Source organism: Rhagoletis zephyria, unplaced genomic scaffold, assembly GCF_001687245.7.
Source record: "Rhagoletis zephyria isolate East Lansing unplaced genomic scaffold, Rhagoletis_zephyria_1.1 Rzeph_scaffold_02463, whole genome shotgun sequence".
Taxonomy (NCBI): Eukaryota; Metazoa; Arthropoda; class Insecta; order Diptera; family Tephritidae; genus Rhagoletis; species Rhagoletis zephyria.
Genome location: NW_016159547.1, coordinates 32,006 through 45,120, shown reverse-complemented (window position 1 = coordinate 45,120; position 13,115 = coordinate 32,006). Strand labels below are relative to the sequence as shown.

Genomic DNA, 13,115 nt, shown 5'->3' with positions numbered 1-13,115 from the left:
CCACCAGACCCATTCACTTTGCTTCCTTGTCCAACTTGGGAAAGGCAGAACAGACTTCCCGGTTTTTGCTACCGATGATATCGATCTCATCGGTATAAGCCAGCAATTGCAGGCTCTTGTAGTAAATTGCTCCTGAGCGGTTCAGTTCTGCAGTTCTTATTATCTTCTCCAACATCAGATTAAAGATGTCATATGAAAAGAGTCGCCCTGTCTGAAGCGCCGTTTGGTGGCGAACGGCTCGGAGGGGTCTTCCCAATTCTGACGGAGCTGGTGGTATTGCTCAACGTCATTTTACACAACCGTATCAATTTAGCGGGGATGCCTATTTCAGACATAGCGGCGTATAGGTAACTCCCTTTAGTGCTGTCAAAAGCGGCTTTAAAGTCGACAAATAGGTGGTGAGTGTCGATCCTTTTCTCGCGGGTCTTTTCCAAGATTTGGCGTATTGTGAATACCTGGTCTATGGTGGATTTTCCAGGCCTAAAGCCACACTGATAAGGCCCAATCAGTTCATTAACGGGGGGCTTCAATCTTTCATACAATACGCTCGATAAGACCTTGTAGTTGGCGCGTTGGGGCTCTTGTTCTTCTTCTCCACAACTTTCCGTGCTGCTACCATTCAGTAGGGTGGAAAAATGTCCCCTCCATAATTTAAGTACGTTCTGAACATCGGTAACTAGGTCGCCATTGTTGTTCTTACAGGAGTACTCCCTGGTCTTGAAACCTTCGGTAAGTCGCCTAACTATGGTAAAATTTTCGGGCATTCTTCCTGTCGGCCAGCATTTCAAGCTCTTCGCACTCACGTATTTCGGGCTCTCTCTTCTTATTGCGGCAAATACGTCTCGCTTACCTCTTCAGACCCCTATAGCGGTCCCACATAGCGCGCATTGCGCCCGATCGCAGCGTGGCCCTGCAAGCGGCATCTTTTTTCTCTGCAGCTTTCCGACACTCCTCATCGTACCAGTTGTTTTTTCGGGCTCGCTGAAATCCGACTACTTCTTCGGCGGCGGTACTTAACGAGCGGGAAATGTGGTTCCACTGCTCGCATATGTCGGTTTGTTGAAGAGTGCTCTCTGAGAGCAGGTGTGAGAGTCGAGTAGCGAATGCATTGGCTGTCGGTTGTGATTGCAGCTTTTCGACGTTAAGATTTCCTTGAATGTTCGGGCGTACATTTTTTGCTGCACAGAGGCGGGTGCGTAACTTGGCTGCAACAAGTCGAGTCGATGTTTGGGCCTTGGAGTGTACGTATGCCCAAAATACTGCATACTACCATGTTTCGGGCCCCGGCGAAATCGATCAGCCTCAATCCGTTATCGGACGTTTCGTCGTGGAAGCTGAAGTTTCCGACGGTGGTTCCAAAGATCCCTTCTTTGCCCATCCTGGCATTGAAGTCGACAAGCACGATTTTGATATCGTGGCGGGGGCAGCGCTTGTACGTGCGCTCCAAGCGCTCATAGAAAATATCCTTGGATACCTCATCCTTCTCTTCCGTGGGGACATGGGCGCAGATGAATGAGATGTTGAAGAATCTCGCTTTGATGCGGATTATGGCTAGACGCGCGTCCACCACGGTGAACGACAGTACTCAGCCACGGAGTCTCTCTCCCAACACAAATCCAACTCCGAATTTGCGCTCCTTTACATGGAAGCTGTAGTATACGTCGCAAGGCCCTAGGCATTGCTTGCCTTGCCCCGTCCAACGTATTCCTTGGATGGCGGTAATGTCAGCTTTTGTTCTTACGAGGACATCAGCCAGCCGGGCAGAGGCTTCCTTCCCCATTAAGGGTCCGGACATTTCAGGTGCATGCCTTCAAATCGTAGTCCTTTAAAGATTTGCCGTAGTCCGAGGCATTGTTTCGCTTCTTCACTGGAAGGGGTTTTTACGTGGCGGGTCCCAAACCCAGCGCACAAGATAACAATTACAGTAATTGTAATTATGAAAATTGCGATTACGAACACTTTAATTGTAATCCATCGGGTCGGCGTAAAACTGTAGTTTTCCCCCTTTGTGTGAAAACATCAAGGCGGGCAGTTAATCAAAATCAAAATTTATTTTGAATACTGGGACTACGAGTCCCAGTGTTGAATATTAAAACAATTTCGAACAAATATCCGAGTTTTAGTGTATAAATATCAATATTACTTATTTCTCGATTACTGTAATCGTAATCATGCAATTGTAATCCTAAACATTTTTGACTACTGTAATAGTAATCATAATTTTCATCAACCCAATTACCATAGTTGTAATATTAAAATTTTTAGGATTACGATTACTATAATCATAATAATGAAAAGTGCAATCAAGCATGTCATAANGAAATTATTTTTCTTAAGTTAATTTACAGCTACAAAGTTACTTACCACTACCGAAATCAGCCAAAGTCTCATTGTAATTAGGCACGACATTCGGATGATATTTTGCCTGCTGTTCGCTCAATGCGCTCTGTGTAAGCGATGATGATGTTGCGCAATGTTCGTATATATTCGTAGTCGTTGACGTCGGTCTACTGCGGTAGACCGGCGTAATTTCCACACGATGTGCCACCGGTGATGTTGTATTTCGTGCAAAATTCGAGTCGTTTATATTATGAATGGACACCTAATGTAACAAATAAAAATTTTTTAAGTTTAAAGTATTGATTCGATAAATGTGTTAAATTCATTCTCAATCACCTCACTGCTTAGATTTTGCCCAGGTATTAAATTCTTCAAGAATGATGCATCATCATAACGTATAACACCCGTATTAGTTATACCATCCAAATATGAATTATAACCGGTTATGGTGGGTGGCGGTGAGTCCTCACCACAATTATGATGATGTAGGCAGTCAGCACCGCCATCAAAGAGCGAACCAGTATTGCTGGAATGAGCAACTGGTGTTGATATTTGACTGCTATTACTTTGTGCTGCTGGTGGGAAAACGTCTACAAAACCGTTATAATAGCTAGACTGCTGGTATTTCTCTTGCAATGAGGCAGAAGTTAAACAGCTACCAGTACCTGCACCGCCACCACCAACGGAAGCACCAACCCCAACACCGCTATTACCGGCATTGGTAACACAACCATTTCCTGCACTGCCGAGGTAAGTTGCCGCCGCTGCTGCCACTGTAATTAGGAATAGAAGTAAATAAATTATGTATGTACATCTTATAATTTTTAAGTGTAGTCACACGTGGCAATGCAAGTAGTTTCGAAAAGTCTGTCGCACTGATATATTTCGGAAAATAGTCCCCAAGCCCCCAGCCAATGCATGCAAAGTGACCTTGGAGGTAGTGTTTTATTTTTGAAAAGCGAACATTCGAAAAATAATTTTTGGCTGTTCACAAGGTGATAGCAGAATACTTCAGGATTTTTCAAGAACGGTAGTTTGGATGAACCAATTCTGCAGATGTTTGACAAAAAAGAATTAAACAAAATAAAAACAAAAGAAACCACGTATATTCAATTGCATACATGGGAAAGTGGATCCTAATCGCCCTGGTCATATTTTTATTATTTTACAGTTTTACTAGTTGGTACAACAAATGTTTTGATACATGGTGGCAAAGTAAAAACGGGTGAACGTTTCCAAAACTTTTTTCTACTTATTTTATAACCCAATGGCTACAGATTGTGGAACACTATTTTCGAAATGGCCGCCATTTGCCTTCCAGCAGCTATGAAGTCGGCTTGGAAACTCATCGATTGCAGTAAGTATCTCATACTACGGGAAATTTTCCAAGGCTCGCACAAGCGCGCTCCGAAGACCCAGCACTTGACTGTCGAGTAGTGCAAGGCATAGCGCCTTTGGAATGGATCATTATTTTTAAATCAATCGATCGAGGTCTGGGTACCAGATGGCAAATCATCTGTGAAAATTAAGCATACGAAAAGCATAAACCCTATCGTTCAGTTTATTTTGAACGATTCTTCCGCAGTGAAAATTTAATCATTAGTAAACAGAATTTATTTGGGACCGTTTGTTTTAACACTTCTGAAAGTAAGTGTCCGGTATATCTTATATACGCTGAGTCTCAAGTCGGATGCTGTCCTTGTTGATATTCATTTCCCCGGAAGTGATTTTCTGCTTGCACAGCGGAGTTCGATGAATTCGATTTTTCTTTGGCGTTCGCAAAGTGCGTGCACAGCCAGATGGTTTCCACTGTATCCTAGTATAATTTCACTGTACGTTGCACAAAATTTCGATTGATTTTCAGTGGCCACATCATCCCAAATATTTCGCATTTTGCGCAGCTGCGAACACCATTCTATTATTGCAAACAACTTACATAAAAATTGTAAAAGCGGGAATTTCGCGTAAATGTCAATTTTCAAATAGTCGTTAACTTAAAGAGTGTGCCCAGCCGACAGAGAAACGTACCGTATATTCTTCGTATCCGGAAACGTTCAGAAAATTAAGTTTTTGTAGGTGCCGTCCGGGTTCGAATACCGTCAGACTCAATAAAAAGATTCGTTATTTTTGTTAAATATTTTCGAACTATGAAAAAGCATCTGTAACGTGCAGAAGGAAAGCGTATTGAACGAAAAATTTCAGAAAAAAACAACAAGCATTTTCGGTACTTTCCTGTACATACATTTCAGCAACACAATTTAGTGTGAAAAAGGATCGTCTAAGTATTCGAAAATGGAATCGGTAAACGGACAAAAATCCGCATTTCATCTACTTTTCATTCCTTTTTCGGATTTTTTTTTCTGCTTGGATATGTTCGCTGTACCAAAACGTTTGCAAGTAGAGTTCCACCGATTCCAATTATTTTCAGATAGTGATGCCGATTAATCGGCTTATAGGCAAAGAATCGGCCGATACCGATACGATAAACAACCACAAAGAAATGTATTAATTCATGAACAAACGAATATAAATAAGAACAAAACAAATGTAAACAAATAAGGGGTCATTCAAGTATTACATAAGCAGAGTTGAAGGGCCTTTTAGTTCCTGAAATTATCTACTGGGTTGTTGCATAAATAAAGTAATGTTGTAAACAAATCAACAATAAAGCTCTCGGCGTCAATTACCAAAAAAAAAAGAAATGCTCATGTACTCACAATTTTCTGCTCCCGGAATTCCAGGATTTTGCAGCTCCTGACCTACGAACGAAGGCCACTGCGGCGTGCTCTCTTTGCATTTCTGCTTTTGCTGTTGTGCGTTCTTTATTTCACTACCAATGGCAGATATGCATTTTGGTTGTGGCGACGGTCGTGCAATTACAGCCGCGTCACCGGTCAAGCCGCCACCACTACCAGTTAAAGATGTGCTGCCCCCGCGCTCATCTATGCTGGTACAACTAATACTGATGGTGTTGTGTGTGTTGCCGATTGTACTGGCACCCACACTGCCGGCCGATGAAGACGAGGAGGCTGGCGCATTACCGCTGCTTGCATTCGAGCTGGTATTCGAGAAATATGAAAAGGCCGATGACGAAGATGTGCTACTGCCGTCTCCATTGTGGTTTGTCGAAATCACTTGATTGGTAGCGTTTTGTTGTTGCTGCAGTTGATTTGCTCTAACAGCCTCAGCGGCAGCTTCTTGTGGCGTATAATAGCTTACATTACCGAATTGCCGATAACCACCCAACGCTAGACCACTCGTAACTGCTTGATGAAGCGCCGGGTTCCGTATTGTGAACATGCCATTCTCATTCTTGATTATGGCAGCTGGCTGATCCATCGGTATAGGTGCTGCTAGCGGTAAACCGCCTGTAGGACGACCTATAAAATGGATAAACATGTGTTTACAGCACTGTTCTAAAAATTATACTCCAAACTGAAAACTCAAGAATTAAGCTTAAGCACAAGGTTTGCACATAAATTTGTTTCTAAATAATAAACTGATAAAGTACCCTGCAAACCAAAGTTCCCGAAATCTTAAGAAGAAACCCTGCAAACCAAAGTTCCCGAAATCTTAACGAAACCTTTAGGAGTATCTGATTTCTGTAACGATTTTATTCCGAACCTTCAAAGAAAATTATATGAAGTGGTTGACACGAACTCGTAAAGAAATTTCTGTACGAAAAATAAAGAAAATTCTGAAAAAAGTCTGCAAGAAATTCTTCACTTAGCAGCATTATTTTCATTTCTTCACCGATTTTCTTCCGAAATTTTGTAAAAGAATGGAAGTGTGCGTAATTTATTTCATTTTAGAAAATTCGGCAAAAAATCGGATGGGATCTTTCCGAATTCTTTAAAAATTCTTTACGATTCAGAATACTCTGATAAAATGGTTTGCAGGGAATCGTTAGGAGTATTTCATTTCTGTACCGATTTTTTTACGAATTTTCAAAGAAAATTATATGAAGTGGTTGACACGAACACGTAAAGAAATTTCTGTACGAAAAAAAATAATTCTGGAAAAATTCTGAAAGATATTCTTCACATAGCAGCATTACCCTGCAAACCAAAGTTCCCGAAATCTTAACGAAATCTTTAGGAGTATCTGATTTCTGTAACGATTTTTTTCCGAATCTTCAAAGAAAATTATATGAAGTGGTTGACACGAACTCGTAAAGAAATTTCTGTACGAAAAATAAAGAAAATTCTGAAAAAAGTCTGCAAGAAATTCTTCACATAGCAGCATTATTTTCATTTCTTCACCGATTTTCTTCCGAAATTTTGTAAAAGAATGGAAGTGTGCGTAATTTATTTCATTTTAGAAAATTCGGAAAAAAATCGGATGGGATCTTTCCGAATTCGTTAAAATTTCTTTACGATTCAGAATACTCTGAAAAAATGGTTTGCAGGGAAAAATCGAATTAAATCTTAACGAATTCTTTAAAGTTTCTTTACAATGCAGAATACTCTGAAAAAATGGTTTGCAGGGGTATCTGATTTCTGTAACGATTTTTTTCCGAATCTTCAAAGAAAATTATATGAAGTGGTTGACACGAACTCGTAAAGAAATTTCTGTACGAAAAATAAAGAAAATTCTGAAAAAAGTCTGCAAGAAATTCTTCACTTAGCAGCATTATTTTCATTTCTTCACCGATTTTCTTCCGAAATTTCGTAAAAGAATGGAAGTGTGCGTAATTTATTTCATTTTAGAAAATTCGGAAAAAAATCGGATGGGATCTTTCCGAATTCGTTAAAATTTCTTTACGATTCAGAATACTCTGAAAAAATGGTTTGCAGGGTATATCTAATGTTGTATTTTCCCTGCAAACCATTTTTTTCAGAGTATTCTGCATTGTAAAGAAATTTAAAAAAATTCGTTAAGATTTAATTCGGTTTTTTGCCGAATTTTCTAAAATGAAATAAATGACGCACACTTCCATTCTTTTACGAAATTTCGGAAAAAAATCTGTGAAGCAACGAAAGTAATGGTGCTATGTGAAGAATATCTTTCAGAATTTTTCCAGAATTTTCTTTATTTTTCGTACAGAAATTTCTCTACGAGTTCGTGTCAACCACTTCATATAATTTTCTTTGAAAATTCGTAAAAAAAATCGTTACAGAAATGAGATACTCCTAACGATTTCCTTAAGATTTCTGGAACTTTGGTTTGCCGAGTGAATTTGTGACAAACCTCATATACCTAATTCATCTGCTATTTAAGTTGTGTTTTCGTATTCTCCAGCAAAAAATATCCAGTAACTAGTCAGTAACCAAATTTCGGAGAGGAAGCCAATATTTACACCCAATGAGTGAAATATGCAAGAAAGTACGAAAACGCAAAACCAGCAAGAAGTTGCTAGTTTTATGAACAGCTGATTAATTTGTTATTTTCCGATGCAATTTTCTTAGAAAACTAGTATTTTCCATCTTATATATTTAAATAGGTTTATTTTGTCAATTACAACTCTAAAAGCACCACAAACAATTATTTTGTTAATGTGAATTACATTAAGCATCATGCCATCAGCTGTTTTTCTTCTAGCAAATAGTTGCTAGTAAAAATTTGTCCAGTAAAAATTCAGTAAAACTTGCAAGTTCAGCTGCCATTTTTGCTCTCTCAATTTCCCCTCTTTTGTTAGTTTCTTGCAAGTTTTTGGGTACGAAAACGACATCCAATAAAAAAAACAGTAAAATTAGTACTGGATTTACTGGATATTGCGCACACGAACAGGGCTTTAATAACACAGGACCAAAAAAAAAATAAATCGATGAAAGGTTCTTTTGACCAGACCAGGTACTTCATATGTTTTTGGGTTCGCTGAACACGAATACGAAGTCCGTTTTGCTCCAGCGTCTAACCTCAAAAAATCTATGGGACTTTATGTGAGATACAAAAATTTTATATATATTTACGAATTTATTTTTATCTTGGTATCAATGGGTATTTGGGGTCGCCTATTACGAATATGAACGTATTGATATTGTTTTTTTGTGGAGGGTGTTGCGCAGTTTCTCGTTGGGGAAAATAACAGTGAATCTTACAATTTGTTTCTGACTATGTACAAAACTGTACAAAACCACAATTGATATGATGATCGATGAGCAAATGGGAATTGTTTTGTGCAGTTTATTTTCGTACCCTGGTTATTACAAAATAGGAAAAAAATTTCCTTACTTTTATATGGAAAAAATCTGAGTTATTTCTGCTGTCACCGGCGGGACAAAAAAAGAACTTGCCTTTTGAAGCAGATATATTTTACGGAAACTCTGCGAATTTATTTCCCTATTCTGTGTGAACTTGATGCCTTATAATAATACAAAGAACTACGAATACAAACAAAGCAAAAACTACAACAAAAATCATTGCTTTACTATAAAAAAATCCGAAATTCCTCTGTCACGGCTAGGATAACGTTCGTCACGGGTGGGACACGTACGAATTTTTATATGAAAAGGAGCTTTAAATGTGGTCCATATTGAAGATCATTTATTAAAAAATATCAGAAGCCAAGTAGAAGTTCAATTCATTCACGTCTTATCTTCTAAAAGTTCTGAACAAAAAGTTACAATTTTTGGGTGTAATTCTTAGAGTTTATTGAGTTTTTATAATTTTTGTACGAAGTGTGAAATGTGGATTTATGTGATGCTGGTTATGTAATGTGCTAGACTTTTATAAAATAAAAATATAAACATTAAATAAATAAAGGAAAATTGCCAAAAATGGTAAAAATGTCACTTAACTTAATCAGCTGACCACAAGGGTATGTAGGTAGCTGTCACGGGTGGGACATTCTTTACTGTTGAATTAGTCTTATCTAACTATGTGGCAACGAAAACACAATTGTGGTAAACATTTGCAATGAATTTGTAACATTATGTAACAAAAACGAAACACAACTTCAACTTCTGTAATTAAATATAACAACTTTTAGCTTTTTTTATCACGGGTGGGACAAGACCAATACGGCTTAGTAATAACTCATAATATAGATAAAGAACTCACACAATTTTATTAAAAGCAGATGAGTTCTACTATATATTTTTCTTAACAAACACGAATTACACTGAAGCAAAAAGTAAATTTAATAAAAGTTAACTGAAATTGAAAGGGTTATTTTGTACTAGCACCTAACCTGTAACTAATCCACATTATTAAAATAATTCTGTCACCCACAGTTTGTTTTTCCACGGCATTTAATTAAAATTTAATTAAATACGCTTGAAAACTTTATTTAATTAATAAAAATAAATAATCTTTAATTTTACTGAGGATTTTCGGAAATATTTAGCATCAGGTGCATCTCTTTTTAGTGCCCAACAGTAATCAGCTTTGGATTCCATTTGCCTTGGTACCATTTTTCTATGATATATATATCCTGATGGAACCGCTCGCCGTGTTCGTCGCTAACGGCACCCAAATTTTCAGGAAACAATTTAAATGTGAGTGTAAGAAGCTGATCTTGAGCGACATTTTGCATATATGCGGATTTTTTGATCGGATTAAGTTTTTCTTCTAACTGTTCATCAGCCAATATGTCTCTAATTTGTGGCCCTACAAATTTCCCTCTTTAATATCTTGGAAATTTCTGTTTTCTTCTGTTGGTTTTTTACTAAGCCATTGACTTTTAACAGTTATTTGACTGCAAATATAACAAAAGTTTTCAGGATGATTTACATACACTCTGGGCATCTTCGTATGATATTTAGAAACAACAATCACAAAAAATACCGTTTTAATGTCAATACTAATAAATAATAAGCGTAACCACTTCAGTCAATTANTGTTGTTTTTGCTCTACTGATACTACCTGTTTAATGTGCCTTGGGTAGTAGTATCTAAAAAAACTTAATTTTGTTTAACACAACCACTGTTTATCAGTGTTATGAATCGCAAATTATTTGAAATTATTTTCAACACAACCTACTTTAAACTCGCTCAAAAAATTTACTTCGAACCTGATTTCAAAACGTAAAAAAAAATAATAAAAATGCATTTAAATATTTAATTTGTTATTTTTTGATTCAAGATTTTTACAAATATCTTATCCACATTTTTGTTAATTTTATAAAGAAAATAATTTTTGCGCGAGGTTCAGTTTCCCATGGAACCTCCCTAATCAGCACCAAAAAGTCGTATCAAAAACAGCTTTAACATTTGCCGCGCCAAGATTTTTTTTTTCATTTTTTTTTTGCCTGTGTTATGAATAAGGCCATAATAATTTTCTTAAAATAGTCGCTTACCTGGTATTAATCCCGGTTGTTGCTGTAGTATGGTTGCGGCAGCGCTTGCCGCTCCACCGTGAAACATCGGATTGCGTAACGTTATCATTTTCGGCTGTCCGTTGGCATTCTGAGCTGCTCCACTATCACCAACACTGCCGCTAGCGTTTGCAGCAGCTTGAGCGGCGGCAGCAGCGCGTGCATTGCTTTCTTGCTTTGATTTGTTACGCCGTTTCTTACTCTTCGATGGTTTGCCACTGGGCGGCGCCTGGCCACCACCAACACCTGATTTTGTATGGTCTTTTTTGTTATTGCCACTGGCTGGATTTGCCTCTACCATAATGATGCCGCTCTGCTCCAGAGCAGCGGCTGCAGCAGCAACGCCAGCATATGGTGCAGCACCGAAGTAATTGCCACCTGGTGCGATTATCGTCGCACCAGCTTTGTGATGGAATGATTGCGACTGTTGCGCCTGTTGTTGTAACGGTTTTGACAATTTACGTATAGACTCTGATTTTTGACGCAGTTGCTCGCTCTTCACAGGATCCACCTTAGTGAGAGTGATGCCGGGTGGCAGTGAGAGGTTTTCTACTTGAACACCTCGATTTAGCTGGTCCATTATGCTTAGAGCGGGCACCATGCCTTGGTAGCCGCCATTATTGCTGCCATTACTTACACTCGCGTAACTGGGTTGCATCGGTGGTTGACCGTTTACTTTGACACTTAGATTGCCACCAATGTGCAGCGCTTGTAGCTGTTGGGGTAAGTTGTTATACTGTTGTTGTTGTTGCTGCTGCAAGACTGGCTGAGGCGATGGTGGTATCACAACTTCGTCTGGGTTGAAGTAGCCCATATTGTTCGGTATGCCAGCTCCGCAATCCTCATAATTGTGATGCAGATGTTGTTGCTTTTGGAATTTTTTATTACGTTGCGCTTGTCGCTGTGCGCGCTTGGAGAGTGGTTTACTCTCAGCACCGGAGACCGACATTTGTTGACTGTGCTCGGCAGAATGACGATTGGAATTTTGGTTGCCGTTTCCACCACCACCACCTTATAAAGGGAATAAGAAAAAAATAGGAAAACATTGGGGATATACGTTTTTTTTTTCAGTAATCAAATAACATGCAGCATATTCTGCAAATCGTACGGTTTGGAATCGGAACCGAAGTTACAGTTCAAAAGATTTTGTTTTAAGAGTATGCAATTCGTTGATTTTAGATTTCTTGCCAACTATCGCTTAAGAAAAAATGCTTTCTTAGAAGTACTAAATGAAAGAAACGTCTATGGCGATATCAATAAAGTCAGCTGGGAGTCCGGGATTCATTATATCATCGTTTCAAAAATATTGACCAGAAGTGATTAGTGTTTTCGAAACTGTGCTAAGTGAATTAAGTGGGATATGCCAGAGGAATATAAAAATCGAAACATCATTTCGGGACTACCTTTGAATTTTCAGAATTATTTCGAGGCTTTGGGACTATTGGGACGCGAAAGTTATGCCACAATGTGAGTGTGCCTTAATTTCGACATTTATGTTGTACGACCGATTTGACAATTTTTCGGTCTCGGTTTCCTCGTAATTTTGCTTGGTCATTTGACACATGTAATTTTTTCAATTTACAGGTCTACTCTGCGCTGGCAAGAAAAAATTTGGTAACCGCCTGCCAATTTTTAAATCCTTTTCGCATTCTGTGCACTTTTGTTACCGGTACATTTTGTTGACATCTCATTAGTTGGTAACAAAATATTCCCCCGTGAAATATGTATGTATGCAATACCGGAATTTTTACAAATCTTCATAGCTGAATTGCTGACCATTTTGATTGCATTACCAACGTACCTACAATGGCAGTGACAAGAAGTGGTTACACTTTTTGGTAATACAATTTTCCAGTTACAAAATTATCGGTAAGGTGCAGAATATACCATTTAGGGCGCTGTTAAAGAGACGATCATATGATCCTTGATCACAGCACTTTTTAGTTGCTATAAGTGATTATAGTTAATATAAGTGATTCGAATAATCGATGGACTACGATTACTCAAATATTTTTTTTTTATAATTCCAACGTTGGATATACTTGTGACTTTTCAATTTATATCTTTTATTTATTAAAGTGAGCGTAAGAAAAGTGATGTGGGTTTGGGGCTTTTTTAAAAAAAGTTCTGACTATAATAACGTTAGGCTACGGTTAATATGCATGCGTATTCTGACGATTTCACCGAAACAAAAAAATAAGTCAGAATACGCATGCATAGTAACCGTAGCCTTACGTGCTCCATTTGTGGTGCATTCTTTGGCTTTCACCACTCCACTACGTCCTTAGCCAATCACCTAAAGCGAGTGCACATCTGTAATAAATATATAAAATGTGGAGCGCGGATCTTTTAGAGTGCCTTTAACGAATGCGGATCCATATAGCGACGTAATAATATGAGCTACAAATAAATTCATGTACTGCAAACAGGGCCGGATTAAGAATGTGGGGGCGCGGAGCCGTTATACATGTGGGAGCCTTTTTTTGAGTTAATAATTACAATTAATTTGAAAAAAAA

The 13,115-nt window shown here is 38.3% G+C and overlaps 1 protein-coding gene across 1 annotated transcript in view; it reads right to left on the bottom strand.

Moving 5' to 3' along the window:
- Positions 1-13,115, bottom strand: part of LOC108366946 (uncharacterized) — a 44,513-nt gene that overhangs the window by 4,223 nt on the left and 27,175 nt on the right. Inside the window, exons 15-18 of the mRNA XM_017621438.1 lie at positions 10,581-11,609; positions 5,058-5,720; positions 2,677-3,113; positions 2,365-2,602 (exon numbers count right to left, since the gene is read on the bottom strand). Coding sequence (XP_017476927.1) covers positions 2,365-2,602; positions 2,677-3,113; positions 5,058-5,720; positions 10,581-11,609 — 2,367 coding nt within the window. The remainder of the gene's footprint in view (positions 1-2,364; positions 2,603-2,676; positions 3,114-5,057; positions 5,721-10,580; positions 11,610-13,115) is intronic.